Source organism: Eretmochelys imbricata, chromosome 25 (assembly GCF_965152235.1).
Source record: "Eretmochelys imbricata isolate rEreImb1 chromosome 25, rEreImb1.hap1, whole genome shotgun sequence".
Lineage (NCBI taxonomy): Eukaryota > Metazoa > Chordata > Testudines > Cheloniidae > Eretmochelys > Eretmochelys imbricata.
In genome coordinates, this window is record NC_135596.1 from 7,854,486 (window position 1) to 7,867,096 (window position 12,611).

At 53.1% G+C, this 12,611-nt stretch overlaps 1 protein-coding gene across 1 annotated transcript in view; it reads left to right on the forward strand.

The window, feature by feature from the left end:
• The window catches only part of ADAMTS10 (ADAM metallopeptidase with thrombospondin type 1 motif 10), an 81,328-nt gene that overhangs the window by 30,422 nt on the left and 38,295 nt on the right, over nucleotides 1–12,611 (forward strand). Inside the window, exons 6-9 of the mRNA XM_077842067.1 lie at nucleotides 569–714; nucleotides 5,099–5,142; nucleotides 6,691–6,796; nucleotides 10,165–10,311. Coding sequence (XP_077698193.1) covers nucleotides 569–714; nucleotides 5,099–5,142; nucleotides 6,691–6,796; nucleotides 10,165–10,311 — 443 coding nt within the window. The remainder of the gene's footprint in view (nucleotides 1–568; nucleotides 715–5,098; nucleotides 5,143–6,690; nucleotides 6,797–10,164; nucleotides 10,312–12,611) is intronic.

A 12,611-nucleotide genomic window follows, 5' to 3' on the forward strand; every position in this document is an offset into this window, starting at 1 on the left:
AGCTTTGCCAAACCCCCACACGCACACCCCCCAGCTGTGCAGCGTCGTCATGACCCCCTGACTGGGGAGTGCTGCCCTGGCTTTGTGAAATCTTGTATTTTTCCTGTGTGGTAAAGCTGTGAACTGCTGCTGAATGGTCCAGGTTCCATGCAGCGTGCACCTGGTGCGCCGCTCAACAAAGCAGGTTCTCCCTGGTGCAACACACCTGCTGGGCATGTGCCAGCTACCTGCTGTGCTAGAGACCAGACCGTGTCTTGAATCGGAGCTCACCTGCCGTGCCCCTGAATGGACCTGGGTATTTACTGGGGGCTTGATTCTCTGTTTGGAGTGGAGGGGGGGTTGCTGCAGGGAGCCAGATGCAGTTCTATTTCCATGCAGGACCTTAGGCCAGCAGAGATGTCCCACATCTTCTGCTGTACTTTCCCCGCCTCTGCCTGCCAACTAGTCCTTCCCCACAGCCCCACTGTGCAATGGGAGAGGGAAGCAGTGCTGGACTTAGCCCCCTGCTCATCTGGGGAGGGGCAGTGCACCTTCCCCATGTCATGCTCTCCTCTTGCTTCTGTTCCAGCCCACCCTGGAGATTAACCACCATGCTGGGAAATCCCTGGACAGTTTCTGCAAGTGGCAGAAATCCATTGTGAACCGGAACGGCAATGGGAATGCCATCCCTGAGAACGGCATAGCCAACCACGACACTGCTGTGCTGATCACCAGGTAAGGCCCCCACTGCTGGGCTGTGCTCTCTGGGTCCATCTTCGCTGCAGAGGTGACCCAGGCACTTACCAGGTGTTGCCCCTAAACCTCTTCCCTCCAGACACAAAACCCCCTCTCCCGAGCGTGGAGCTGCTTTACCCCAAGGTTTGAAAGCCCAAGCAAGGCTTTCGCCCAGGCTGGGAACCCACCCGCTTTGCAGTGAGGATGCAGGCTAAATGACGTGAGTGCTGACAGTCCTTTGATGCCTTCCCAGAATTCGCCCGGCCTGGCCAGAAGGATATGTGCTGAAATCAGTGGGATATAAGCACGTGTCTAGGTGCTTTGGGCCATACTGTTCTGCCTGTGAAAGTATGACCACAGTGCAGATATGAGAGCTGTGCAGGGTTTTACTAACCTGGGGCATTGTGTCATATGCTAGCCCCACCTGGAGTGCTCTGCTGAGCCATGCCATGGCACAACAGGCCCATCTGCCTCAGTTTCCCTCCTTCGGAGACCCAATAACTCTACTCCAGGTTCTGTTGCCTCAATAATACCCTTCCCACTCGAGTTTGTTACAAAAACATTGTGCAAATATCCGAAAACATCAGTCGCAATCCATAGTCCATTTGTCACCTCCTGCACATAGAGTCCTTAAAATCCCAGGGCTTCTAGGCCCTTGGGGCCCCACGTTCCACTCTCCAGTGTATTCTGTCGTACCTGGCTTGGTCCTCTCCTGTCCTTCTGCCAGGGCAGCCACCCCAGTCCTTCCAGCTGGAGTTTAACCCCACTCTTCCCAGTGGGACCCCCACCGCCTCTCTTCTGGGAGATCATCCTCACCAGGGGAGCATCCCTCACTCCCCCGGTCCTCCCACTCTTCCCTGGGTCCAGCTCTGCGGCAAGGAGACATCAGCAGATAAGTTTCTCCACTGCCCCTCTGCCTTCTCCAGCCCTTGGCTTCAGCTCTCCAGGTTAGATGTCAGCAGGCAACTCCCTCTGCTGCTTTCTGGCCTTCAGCCGTCTTCAGCCCTGGCCCTCTGGCTAGGGGAAGTCAGCCAGCAAACCCCTCTTGCCGCTCTCCTGCCTTCTCCCAGGAACCAACCACTGCTTACTTTGGGGACCTTCCAAAGCCTCCTGGTCTCTGGCAGCTCTCACCAGCCCTGTCCTGACTAACGCAGTCTCTGCTCTAAGCCAAGCCTGCGGTGTCTCTTAGATGTCCTTGTCCCCATCTCCAGCCTCCTGCCGCTGTACTAGTGGTTGGCCAGGGAACCGTGCACTGGGATCCAGCCCAGGGATCCTACAACCCCCAGCCAAGGTCTGCTCAGTCCAGCTCCTCGGTGCTGCTTCCGTAGGCTTTTCTTCCTACGGTGACCTTTGTCAGGCCTTCTCCCCCACAGCCTCTCTAGGTTTTCCCGTCCTGCAGGGCTGGGACTCTCAGGACTTTCCCCTGGAATTCCCCACAAAATCCCAAACTAGAAGTATAAACAATAAACCCCACTTCTGCCTTCCTTGGGCTTGACTTTTCATCCGCCTCATTTTCCTGGCTCCAGACTTCATTTAAAGGCCTCCTTGCACCCTCCCCTGAAGTCCAGCTCCTGCCCTTTTATCGGGGCTTTACCGCTGGAGCCTGCTCCACCCCCAGCAGCTGCTTCCGCCCTCTCCTTTCTCAGGTTCACCCTGATCCTATATTCTCTTAACTGGCCAAACAGGGCGCACCTGTTCTGGCACTGGGATGCTGGACCTGCTTCGCTTACTGGACCCAGCCACCTGTGACATGTTGGCTGAGCAAGACAAAAGTCTGGGGGCCCTGAGAGCCCAGGACTGAAGGGCACCAGCCGGACTGTTATGGGGCGTGAGACTGGCATGTCAGTGGGTGCTGACAGGCACATTTGGACGGCTTCGGCACAGCTTCTCGATGCCCGCCCACAGCCAGCCCTGCCTGCCCCTCGCCTACCTGAACACTCAGTTTTAATGGCGGGGGGCTCAGGGTGGAGACAGGTTGGGTGTCCCAAGTTTGGGGCGACTGCAGTGGGCTACAAGCAGGGAGGGGTTGCGCCTTCCTTTTTCCTCCAGGAAGTGAGGGGAGAGGGGGGAAGGTCATAAAACGAAAGCAGCAGGGCCGGGAGTCTCCAAGCAGGAGCCGATTCTTGCTGGCTTCCCCAGCACGCTGCACTCTCGCTCCAGTTCCCTTCAGCTGCAGGAGCTGCACAGAGCCTGGCTCATGTCAGAGGAGCTGTGAAATTTTTGATGGCGGGGGGGCAAGCCAAAGCCCTGTCAGCCCCGACTTCACCTTCCCTGGCTCGCAGCGGCTGCTGCGTGTGGGACGCGGACGCTGACTCCGAATTCCTCGGCCTCCTGCCAGATGTTTGAACTAACCCTGAGAGACTCTCTGGGCCCGAGTCCCCGGGGCCAGCTCCCGCACCAGCCCTTGGAAGGGCCTACCGCATCTGGAGCTGTCTGTAATAAATTCCCCGTCTCCCGATAACATCTTGCTGAGCTGTGGGCTTTTTTCCCTCCGCCGGAGACGTGTCAAGTCAGAACCTCCGAAGGCTTTAGCGGAATCCGCTCGAAACAAAGCTGCGAATGTTTTCCCCTCGCTCGGTTTCCTGTCGGGGGGCGAGGGGTTTGGACGCCTTGAGCGAGCGGGGAGGCCAGAGGGCCAGGAGCCATCTACCGGCAATTGTCCCTCTTAACCCATCACCTGCTGTACGCTGGTTTTCTCCATGGTTTCAGGGTCTGTGAGGCAGTAGCAAGGCCGATTTACAGTGCTGGCAGGCACCTGAGCTTCCCCCCTCCACGGCTCTGCCTGGACTCAGTGTCCTCCATGCTTTGAGCCCTGGGCCCACACGCAGCCCTGCCAATCCACCTCACTCCTGACCAGCAACACCTCTGCTGTTCCAGCCCACCCGCCACCATCTTCTCTCTCTCTGTCACACACACACACGGATAAAAATTCAAGAAAGGCCCGTATCACTGAATTGTTAGTTCCCAAAGCCCATGCGTATTCCTATCTGGAGCTTAGCTCTGGCCTTTCTTTGGACCTATGCCCCCAGCCCTGTGCCCCAGGTGAAAAAATCCTGACAGACTCTATGCGTCCCGCTCCACGCCTCAAAGCTCAGTGAACGTGGGCTGGGGCTGACTAATGGGGAAAGCGGACTGCAGAGCCAAGCCCTGTTCCAAGCCCTCTGTCGCCTCCCGCTCCAGCCGTGCTGAGATCAGGGTGGCCCGAGAGATCGTAGCTGTCGTAAAATTGTCCAAAGCGGCCCCGAGTTTGCTCGGGTCCCCCAGTCTGAGCCTGGGTAAAGGACTCCTCCGGAAACCGAGGTGCACAAAACGAGCAGCTGTTTTGGGAAACGTAGGCCTTGCCGGAACCTCCCTGTGCGTCACTTTCCCCATCTGTGAAAAGTGGCTCACAGGTAGTCTGAGGGGGGATAAATGAATTGGGGCATGTGAGGCTCTTGGACACGTGTGTGACAGGGGCTATGGGAAAGGCTGCTGGGGAGCAGGCAGTGCTTCATTTGTAATTAAAAAGGTGCCGGGACTCAAGCAGTTTTTTTTACATTCACAAACCCAGAGGTGCCAGGGGCTGTGAACTGCCAGGCCCAGAGGTACCGGGGGCTCTGAACTGCCAGGCCCAGAGGTGCCGGGGGCTCAGCCCTGGCAAGGCCTGGCACAAATCAAGCACTGGGAGCAGTGCCCCGTGGGTAGCAGGTGGTACAGCTGGAGTGAGGTCAATGGAACAGGTGCTGTGATTGGCTGTAATCCAAATCGCTGCCCGCTTCCTTCTTTCAATCTCGGCATCATGTTCTTCTCGATCAAATGAAATAAGGAGGGTGTTTTCCAGCTGGAGGGGCACCGCTGCTGCTCGGTTCCCAAGATCTCCTGGCATCTCAGGGGACGGCTGCACTGCCATAAATAACACCACCGCGCCAGTCAATTGACAGGTTTGCAGGGCTTGGGCCGCGGGGCTAAAAAATAGCAGCGTGGACCTGTAGGCTCAGGCTGGCATCTGGGATCTCATGCGGTGGGTGAGGGGGTTCAGAGCCCAGACGCCAGCCTGAGTGTCTACACTGCAGTTTGATAGCTGCCCTGCTTGGGCCCCATGAACTGGAGTCAGCTGACCCGGGCCAGTTGCAGCCATGCGGTGCAGTGTAGACAAACCTTCAGAGCCCCAGGCTGTGATAATACAAGTGCTCAGAGCTGCTGGATGACAAATATCCAAAGGATCTGTGCACACCTATCCTAGGGGGAAATCCCATGGGGTTAAGATACTTTGGCAATTAGCCAGAAAACCATGTTCTTTTTTTCCCACTGGGCAGAAACTATGGAGATCTAATGAAAGCTGCCATCTTTTCAGCCTGCACAGGGTTTTGGTTTAATTTAGTGTTTTTCCTTTCTTCTCTTTCAGATACGATATATGCATCTACAAGAACAAGCCATGTGGCACCTTAGGTAGGTAAGAGCCCAGCTCAGAGACTCTGTTGTAACTAATTCTTCGCTCTTCTCTAGCGCTTTGCATCAGTAGATCTCAAAGTGCTTGACAAAGGAGATCGGTATCATTAGCCCCATTTTACAGATAGGGAAACTGAGGCAAAGAGCCGCAAAGTGCCTTGCCCAAGCTCACCCCGCAGGCCTACAGTAGAGCCGGGAACAGAACCTTGGTATCCGGAGTCCTTGTCCAGTGCTTGATCGTCTAGGCCACACTGCCTCCTTACTTCAATAAGTGTTAAAAAAAAAAAAATCTGCTTCGTGCCAAGGGTCTGGTGACTGGCTTTGGACCATTTCACTGTTCTATCCCTTGTTCAGTTCCCGCCCAGGGACTCAGAACGGTTCTCGTTCTGAAGGCTGGTCAGCAGTCTCCCTGGCTGCAGAGGAGAGTGCTAGGACTCTGTTGTGATGTACACAAAGGGAATTCTTTATTGCCGCTGCTGGACACAGACCATGTAGTTCTCTCTGGCTCTGCCCTCTTGTACTGTCCATACACAGGGTCTCCTTAAGTTCTGGTCTAAACTGAGCGGTCATGGAAGGGAGGGCCGAGTATACTCCCCCAAAGTAAAATAGACAGGGTGGATCTCAAAGCAACTTCTTAGAGGCTAGGTGGTCCAGCCGGGAGGCCAAGAACTGAGGACGAACTCCTCACTCATCGTGGGATTGTGTCCTGTTCTGGTAGGTTGGTGGGGTAGGGTGGGAAGCTTGCACCTGCTCTGTAGGTAAAAGAGGGTTACCTTGTCTTATTATGGCACCTGTCGGTAGCAATCTATGCTCTTAACAAATAGCCAAACTCCCCCCCTCACCCCGCTGCCTTGTTTCCGACTCTGCGGGTCGGAGGGTGCCCAGCATTGAGGCACAGTGCCTGGGGCGTTCTGTGTGCAGAGGTACAGAGGAACCCAGAGATATTTCCGGGGTGCTGAGCAGCACAGATGGACACAGGTTTGATTCCAGTGGTGATGGGCACCAATCAACCCCCCCTCAGTGGAATTAGCCAGTTGGATCTGGGCTTTGTCTCTCTCCAATGGGCAGTGGCAGGACTGTGGCTTCAGCCCTTTATAGACAGATATTCAGTCTGCTGAAAACAGGCTTTGGATGGGCCTTTCTGTCCCCACTGAGCTCATCTGGTGTGACCAGCCCCGGTTCCTCACTGTGTAGACAATCTGGGGAGCAGATCTGAAGTCTGGTGGAGTTTTATTGGCACTTGGCATTTCCAAGCCCTCCTGCTGTTGCCAGCCATCTCGTGGCAAAGCGAGTTCGTGGCCAGCACTGGGAGTAGCTGGAGACCTGGGTGCCGGAGCCCAGCAAACCACTTTCCTGTCCTGCTCTAATGCGTGATACACAATCCACTGAAGTCAATGAGAAGAGTCAGGCCCTCCAGGCCAGGTTAACGCGCCGAATAAACATTAAGCCCAAAGCACGCTGTTGAACCCTGAAACGTGGCCCGTGGCCTGGCACCCCGCCACCAGTGCTCCTCACTGTCCCTGTACCAACCCTAGCTGCCTTTCCTAGGGCTGGCCCCAGTGGGAGGAATGTGTGAGCGAGAGAGAAGCTGCAGCATCAACGAGGACATCGGGCTGGCCACTGCCTTCACCATTGCCCATGAGATCGGCCACACGTGAGTGTTACACCCGGAAGCGTTCCCCCGGGGAGTCGCTTAACAGGAAAGACCTCCCCTTTTTGGATGCTCTCACCAGTAACCAACTGGAGAATCGTCTTCAGTGTAAAGACCTTGGAATAGCCATGCGAGGTGGGACCAACAGTCCATCCAGTTCAATATCCCACATCCACACCAGAACAGATAGGCCAGTGTGCCCACTCCGGGCCAAAGCAGATCACACCAGTAGTGCATGTAGTCTGAGATCTCACCTTCTTGCTCATACTGGGCCAGGCCAGTAGTCCACCTAGTCCATCATCCTGTCTCCAGCAGTGGCCAATGCTCCGTGCATCATAGGAAAACTTGTGATGCCTCATGCACCTGGACCAATGTCCGACACTATACTGTGAGGAAGGGAAATTTATTCCTGACCTTAGTGATGCGCTGGTGTCCTGAAGCCTAAGCACTAATAGCCCCTTGACACTTTATCTTCTCTCGTGTAAACTTTTGGAGTAGGGACTGTTGTTTATTATATGTTTGTACCACACCTTGCACGGTGGGCCCACCCAGTTACTTCACATGTACATGCTCCTCAGTAGAAATATTTAATAATAATGAATACATTTATCACCTCCTCATGTTTAATCCTGCTTAGCTATGTGCCTCAGCAATGACAAATATCAAGAATGACAAGAATAGCATCCTGTAGTTATGTAGGTCTAAGCTAAGAGCAGTCAAATCTCATGCTCCACGTCTTCAGCTGCCACCTCCATGGGTCAGGAAGGAATTTTTGCCCCACATGCTTTTATGCACAGTTGTCGAGGTGCATTGTGGGTGGTCAGGATTATTACACTATCCTCTGGAGCTAGAAGCAGGACACTGGACTAGGCAGCCCAATGGTTTGGTCAAACAGAGGAAATGCCATGTTCCTATAATACTGTGTTACAAGCCCAGTGCAGAGTGAGTCTCATTAATTCAGGGGAGGGGAGACTATTAGTCAGTAAGGGCCCAATCCTGTGAAATGCTGTGGCAACACAACTCCTGTTGCCATCAACAGGCGATGACCCCGCCGGATCAAGCTTTCAGCACTCATTACTCAGAGACTTACTTTACCTTAGACCTTAGCTCATCCCGTGCTTTGCTGCACATTGGGCTACACACAGTTGCCCTCCTTGCCTGTCAACTGTCCTTCTCTCCAAATCTTCCCATTTCATGTTGAGGTACTTGATGTTCGTTTCCATGTTATTCACGGTTTTCCTCTCTTTCTTCTTGCATTTTCTGGCTTCCATCAAGGGCGGTATTTGGTGAGCGCTCTTTTCCCCATGCTCAGCACAAGTCCCAGCCACTGAGGTCTTCTTTTGTAGCTTATTTATGAGAGGGTGCCTTGTCCAGTAATGTTTCTGACTGCTTCGTTCATCTTCCCATCTCTATATGTTATTCCCAATATTGTTCTCAGACATTTGTGATGGAACACATCCAGCTTTTGCGTACCTTTCTTGGTAAGTTGCCATGTCTCTCTGCTATATGTTGTGATGGCGATAACAATTGCTTTGTACGTTCTGTTTTGTCTTGAGGGAGATGTTTTTGAGTCTTCCAAATGCAGTGTTTGCCTTCCCATTCTTCTTCTTTCCTCAGAACTAGTACCATCTTGGCTGATGCTACTTCCAAGATAGGTAAAATTGTCCACCTTCTCCAGTTTCTCTTCTTCAGTGTTGATTTCTGTCCCTAGAGTCTCCATTAACATGACTTTACATTTCTTTACATTGTATCTCAAAGCTATCTTCTCCATTACTTCTTTTACTTGGTTGTGCATTTTTGTAGTCCATTGGCATCTTCATTGATAAGAGCGATGTCGTCAGCAAAGTCGAGATCAGATAGTCTTGAATTTTTCCATTTTAGGCCATGTGTATCACTGTCACATTGTTTTAATCCATAGTCGATGACTAGCATAATCAAAAAAGGAGACAGGACGCACCTCTGCCTTATATCTGTCTTGATGCTGAATGTCTTACTCAATCCATTTTCCATTTTAATGCAGCATTTTGAATTGGCATAGAATGCCTTCATAATGTTAATTAATTTTGTTGGAATTTCATATTGTTCCACAATTTTCCACATTGTTTCTCTGTTTACACTATCGAATGCCTTTTGAAAGTCCATGAAATCGTTGGCAAGACTGCCTTGGAATTCAATTGTGTTCTCAATAATCCGTCTCAGGGTGAAAATAGTGTCTGCACACAATCTCCCTTGTCTAAATCCTGATTGTTCACGTAGGATGGTATCCATCTTTCCTTCCATTCTGCTCAGGAGGACCACTGCTAATACTTTTCCTGTGACATATAGAAGTGTTACTCCCCTCCAGTTTGAACAATTGTTTAGATCACCTTTCTTTGGTAACTTGATTACGATACCGAGGGTCCATTCTTCCAGCACTTTACCTCCATCCATATTTTGTTGCACAGTGAACAGATGACTGATTCCACATCTTTGCCTCCATATTTAAGCATCTCAGGATGAATGCCATCCAAACCAGATGCCTTGTGGTTTTTCAGCTTCTGCAATGCTTTTTTTACTACTTCGATTTTTACCTCAGATACATCTATATCTAGGTCTAATGGTTTATCATTGTTAAATTCCAGTCTTGTCATTGGTTCTGGTTGGTTTAGCACTTCTTGGAAGTGTTCCACCCATCTATTTTCTTGTTCCTCCTTGACAAAGCAGTAAAGAAACAATGCAAAAAAAGATAAGCGAAATTGGATAGAAAGTAAGGCTAGTGAAGCTGAAGAAGCAGAGGAAAGAAACTATACGAGAACAGTCTCCATGATCCTGAAACAGTTAACAGGATATGGAACTCAGAGACTAGAGCTGAGTAAACTCCTCCCCGGTCCATCTCCCTCCTCCCAGACACAGTCCCACTCCCTCTCTTTGACCAAGTGAGGTTCCGCTACCTCCCAGTGAATGCCAGGACACACCTCCCTACATCCCCCCACCCCAATCCCCACAATCTTCTCTGCCACCAGCCCTGTCTCCCCACTCAGCCATGTGGTCAGATCGTCGCTGTTCTTCCCCGCTCCCGTTCTTCTATGCTTTCCAACTCCTAGTCCCCCACCTGAGGGAGGGATCAGAAACCGGAAGCGGTGGGAGGCCTGGAGAAAGAGGGTGTACCCAGGAGGGGCAGGCAAAGCTGACCGGTTGCACCCTAAAGTCCCCACCACCCAGGGCACCTTCCGTCGGCACAGCATCCCTTATTGGCTTCCCCCACCCAAGGAGACTGGCCATCTTGGCATTGTCCGGCCTCCCGTGGCTCTGTGCACAGACACGCTGGAGGGATGTCAGCTGCCTGTAACCGCAGCTCGCGTCTTTGTCGTTGTTGTTGTGACCTTTTCCAGGTTCGGCATGAACCATGATGGAGTTGGCAACAGCTGCGGCTCCCGCGGACAGGAAACAGCCAAGCTCATGGCGGCTCACATCACCATGAAGACCAACCCCTTTGTATGGTCAACCTGCAGCCGGGATTATATCACCAGCTTCCTGGAGTAAGAAACCTGGCCAGCCCTGCCCACCCTTTCCCCCTGGGAGCAGAGACTTCTCCAGCCTCTGACAGTGATTTTCTTGCCCATCCTCATAAATTACCCCACGTGCTCATGCCACGTATACATTCTATTCCCTGGCTCCCAGTATCCATCCCTTTCCCAGCCAAGAACGCATTTCCCCTCCCCTCTGTACATTTGTCTGTGGTTTGCATTTATCATCTGCTAATGCCACTAACCCTCCCGACTAGGGTGACAGCAAGTGTGAAAAATCCGAACAGGAGGTGGGGGGGTAATAGGAGCCTATATAAGAAAAAGACCCCAAAATTGGGACTGTCCCTATAAAATCGGGACATCTGGTCACCCTACTCCTGACTTACCTGGCCCTGCAGCATCCAGACCTTTCCATAGATCTCCTGCCCCTTCCCCCCCCCCACTTGTAGGAATTTCCCAAATAAACCACCAGCTTTCTGAGATGTTTCAAAGGATTTTGGTTGAGCCAGGAAGTGCGGAGAGGGGGTTGTGTGTTGAGGAAAGGTGCCCGGGAGATGCAGCTCCTCTCTTTATCCACAGCAGCACAACCTGCTTCCCCCATTCGCTGTGGAAGGGGATTTTCAGATGTAGCTAAGCCAGGGGTGGGCAAACTTTTTGGCCCGAGGGCCAGATCTGGGTGGGGAAATTGTCTGCAGGGCCATGAATGTAGGGATGGGGCAGAGGGTTGGGATGCGGGAGGGAGTGTGTGGTGTGGGAGGGGATATGGTGTGCAGGAAAGGGCTCAGGACAGGGGGTTGAGGTGCAGGAGGGGGTGCAGAGTGCGGGAGGGGTCTCAGGCAGGGGTTTGGGGTCTCAGGGCAGGGGGTTGGGCTGTAGAAGGGGGTGCAGAGTGCAGGAGGGGCTCAGGGCAGGGGATTGAGGTGCAGGGTGCAGGGGAGGTTCAGGGTGCGGGCTCCTTCCCAGCGCCACTTACCTCAAGCAGCTCCGGGGTGGCAGCGGTATGCAATGGGGCTAAGGCAGGCTCCCTGCCTGCCCTGGTCCCGCGCCGCTCCCGGAAGTGGCCAGCAAGTTCGAAAATGGCTCCTGGGGGTGGGGTGGGGCAGGGCAGGCGGCCCGACCATGCGCTGCCCTCGCCTGCGAGTGTTACCCCGGAAGCTCCCATTGGTCGCGGTTCCCCCTTCCCAGCCAATGGGAGCTGCGGGGGGTGGTACCTGTAGTGCATGGATCCCTCTGCCTCCTCCTCCCCCAGGGGTCACAGGGACATGGTGCTGGCCGCTTCCAGGAGCGGCACGGGGCCAGGGCAGGCAGGGAGCCTGCCTTAGCCCCGCTGCACCACGGGACTGGCAATCCCGTGGGACAGACTGAAAACCCTGATGGGCCAGATCCAGCCTGTGGGCCGTAGTTTGCCCTCCCCTGAGCTAAGCAACTTAGGAGCCACAGAAGAGATTTTCATAAGCACCTTTTGGGATTTAGGTGCACAAGTCCTAGTTACTATCACCAAGATTTGTGCACCAAAGTTCCTTCAGTAATTTTGAACTTCTCTCCCCTGAGTCCCATTGAATATTGATGGGACATGTGCTCCTAAGCCACTGATGTGCTTTTGAAAATCGCCCCCATCCTAGCAATGCACTGCAGACCTGCTCAAGAAGGACTCCCAGGGACAAGAAGGCTCCATTTTTGTGGCCATGCAGCCCTCAGCTTTCCTATCAAAGAGGTCCTGGTTAGCATCAGTTGCGATGGTGGGTTGTTGGTGTGATGTGGACCCCTGTCTCTGCTAAAAAGATGGTGTTAACTTTAAACCGAAGCTGGATAGGAGCAAACAGTGTACTGGGGTCATCAGCCACTGGTCCAGTCTTAAAAAGGTCCAAGCATCAGAGCCCTCTAGAGTAAGGGGTAAAACAAAGACTCCTCCAGTTGCAATTTTAAAAGAATGTAACGAACACAAACCTTTCCGATGGGACCCCGAGGGCCCAAGTTTTCCTCCCCTTGGCTGGGACATGAGGCTTTACCATGAAATTCCAGTTCTGGCAGCTCGTGTTTGGCTGCAGCGAACTCCTTCCCTCTTAGCCCCTTGATCTCTGCACACAGAACATGGCAAAGAGTGTTCCCTTGATAGTGGCCTCACCAAAGAGGCCTCACCAAAGAGGTTTCCGTTGTTGTCACAGAGCCCTGAAGAGTCTCAACTGGTTGGCGGGGGATGGGGAGTTGACTTTAGTCCCCTTTGCCATCCTTTCCATCCACCCGCACTTAGATGCATGGACCTGCACGGTCCTCTTGTGCCACAGGACACGGCCGTGGAACCCAAGGCCATG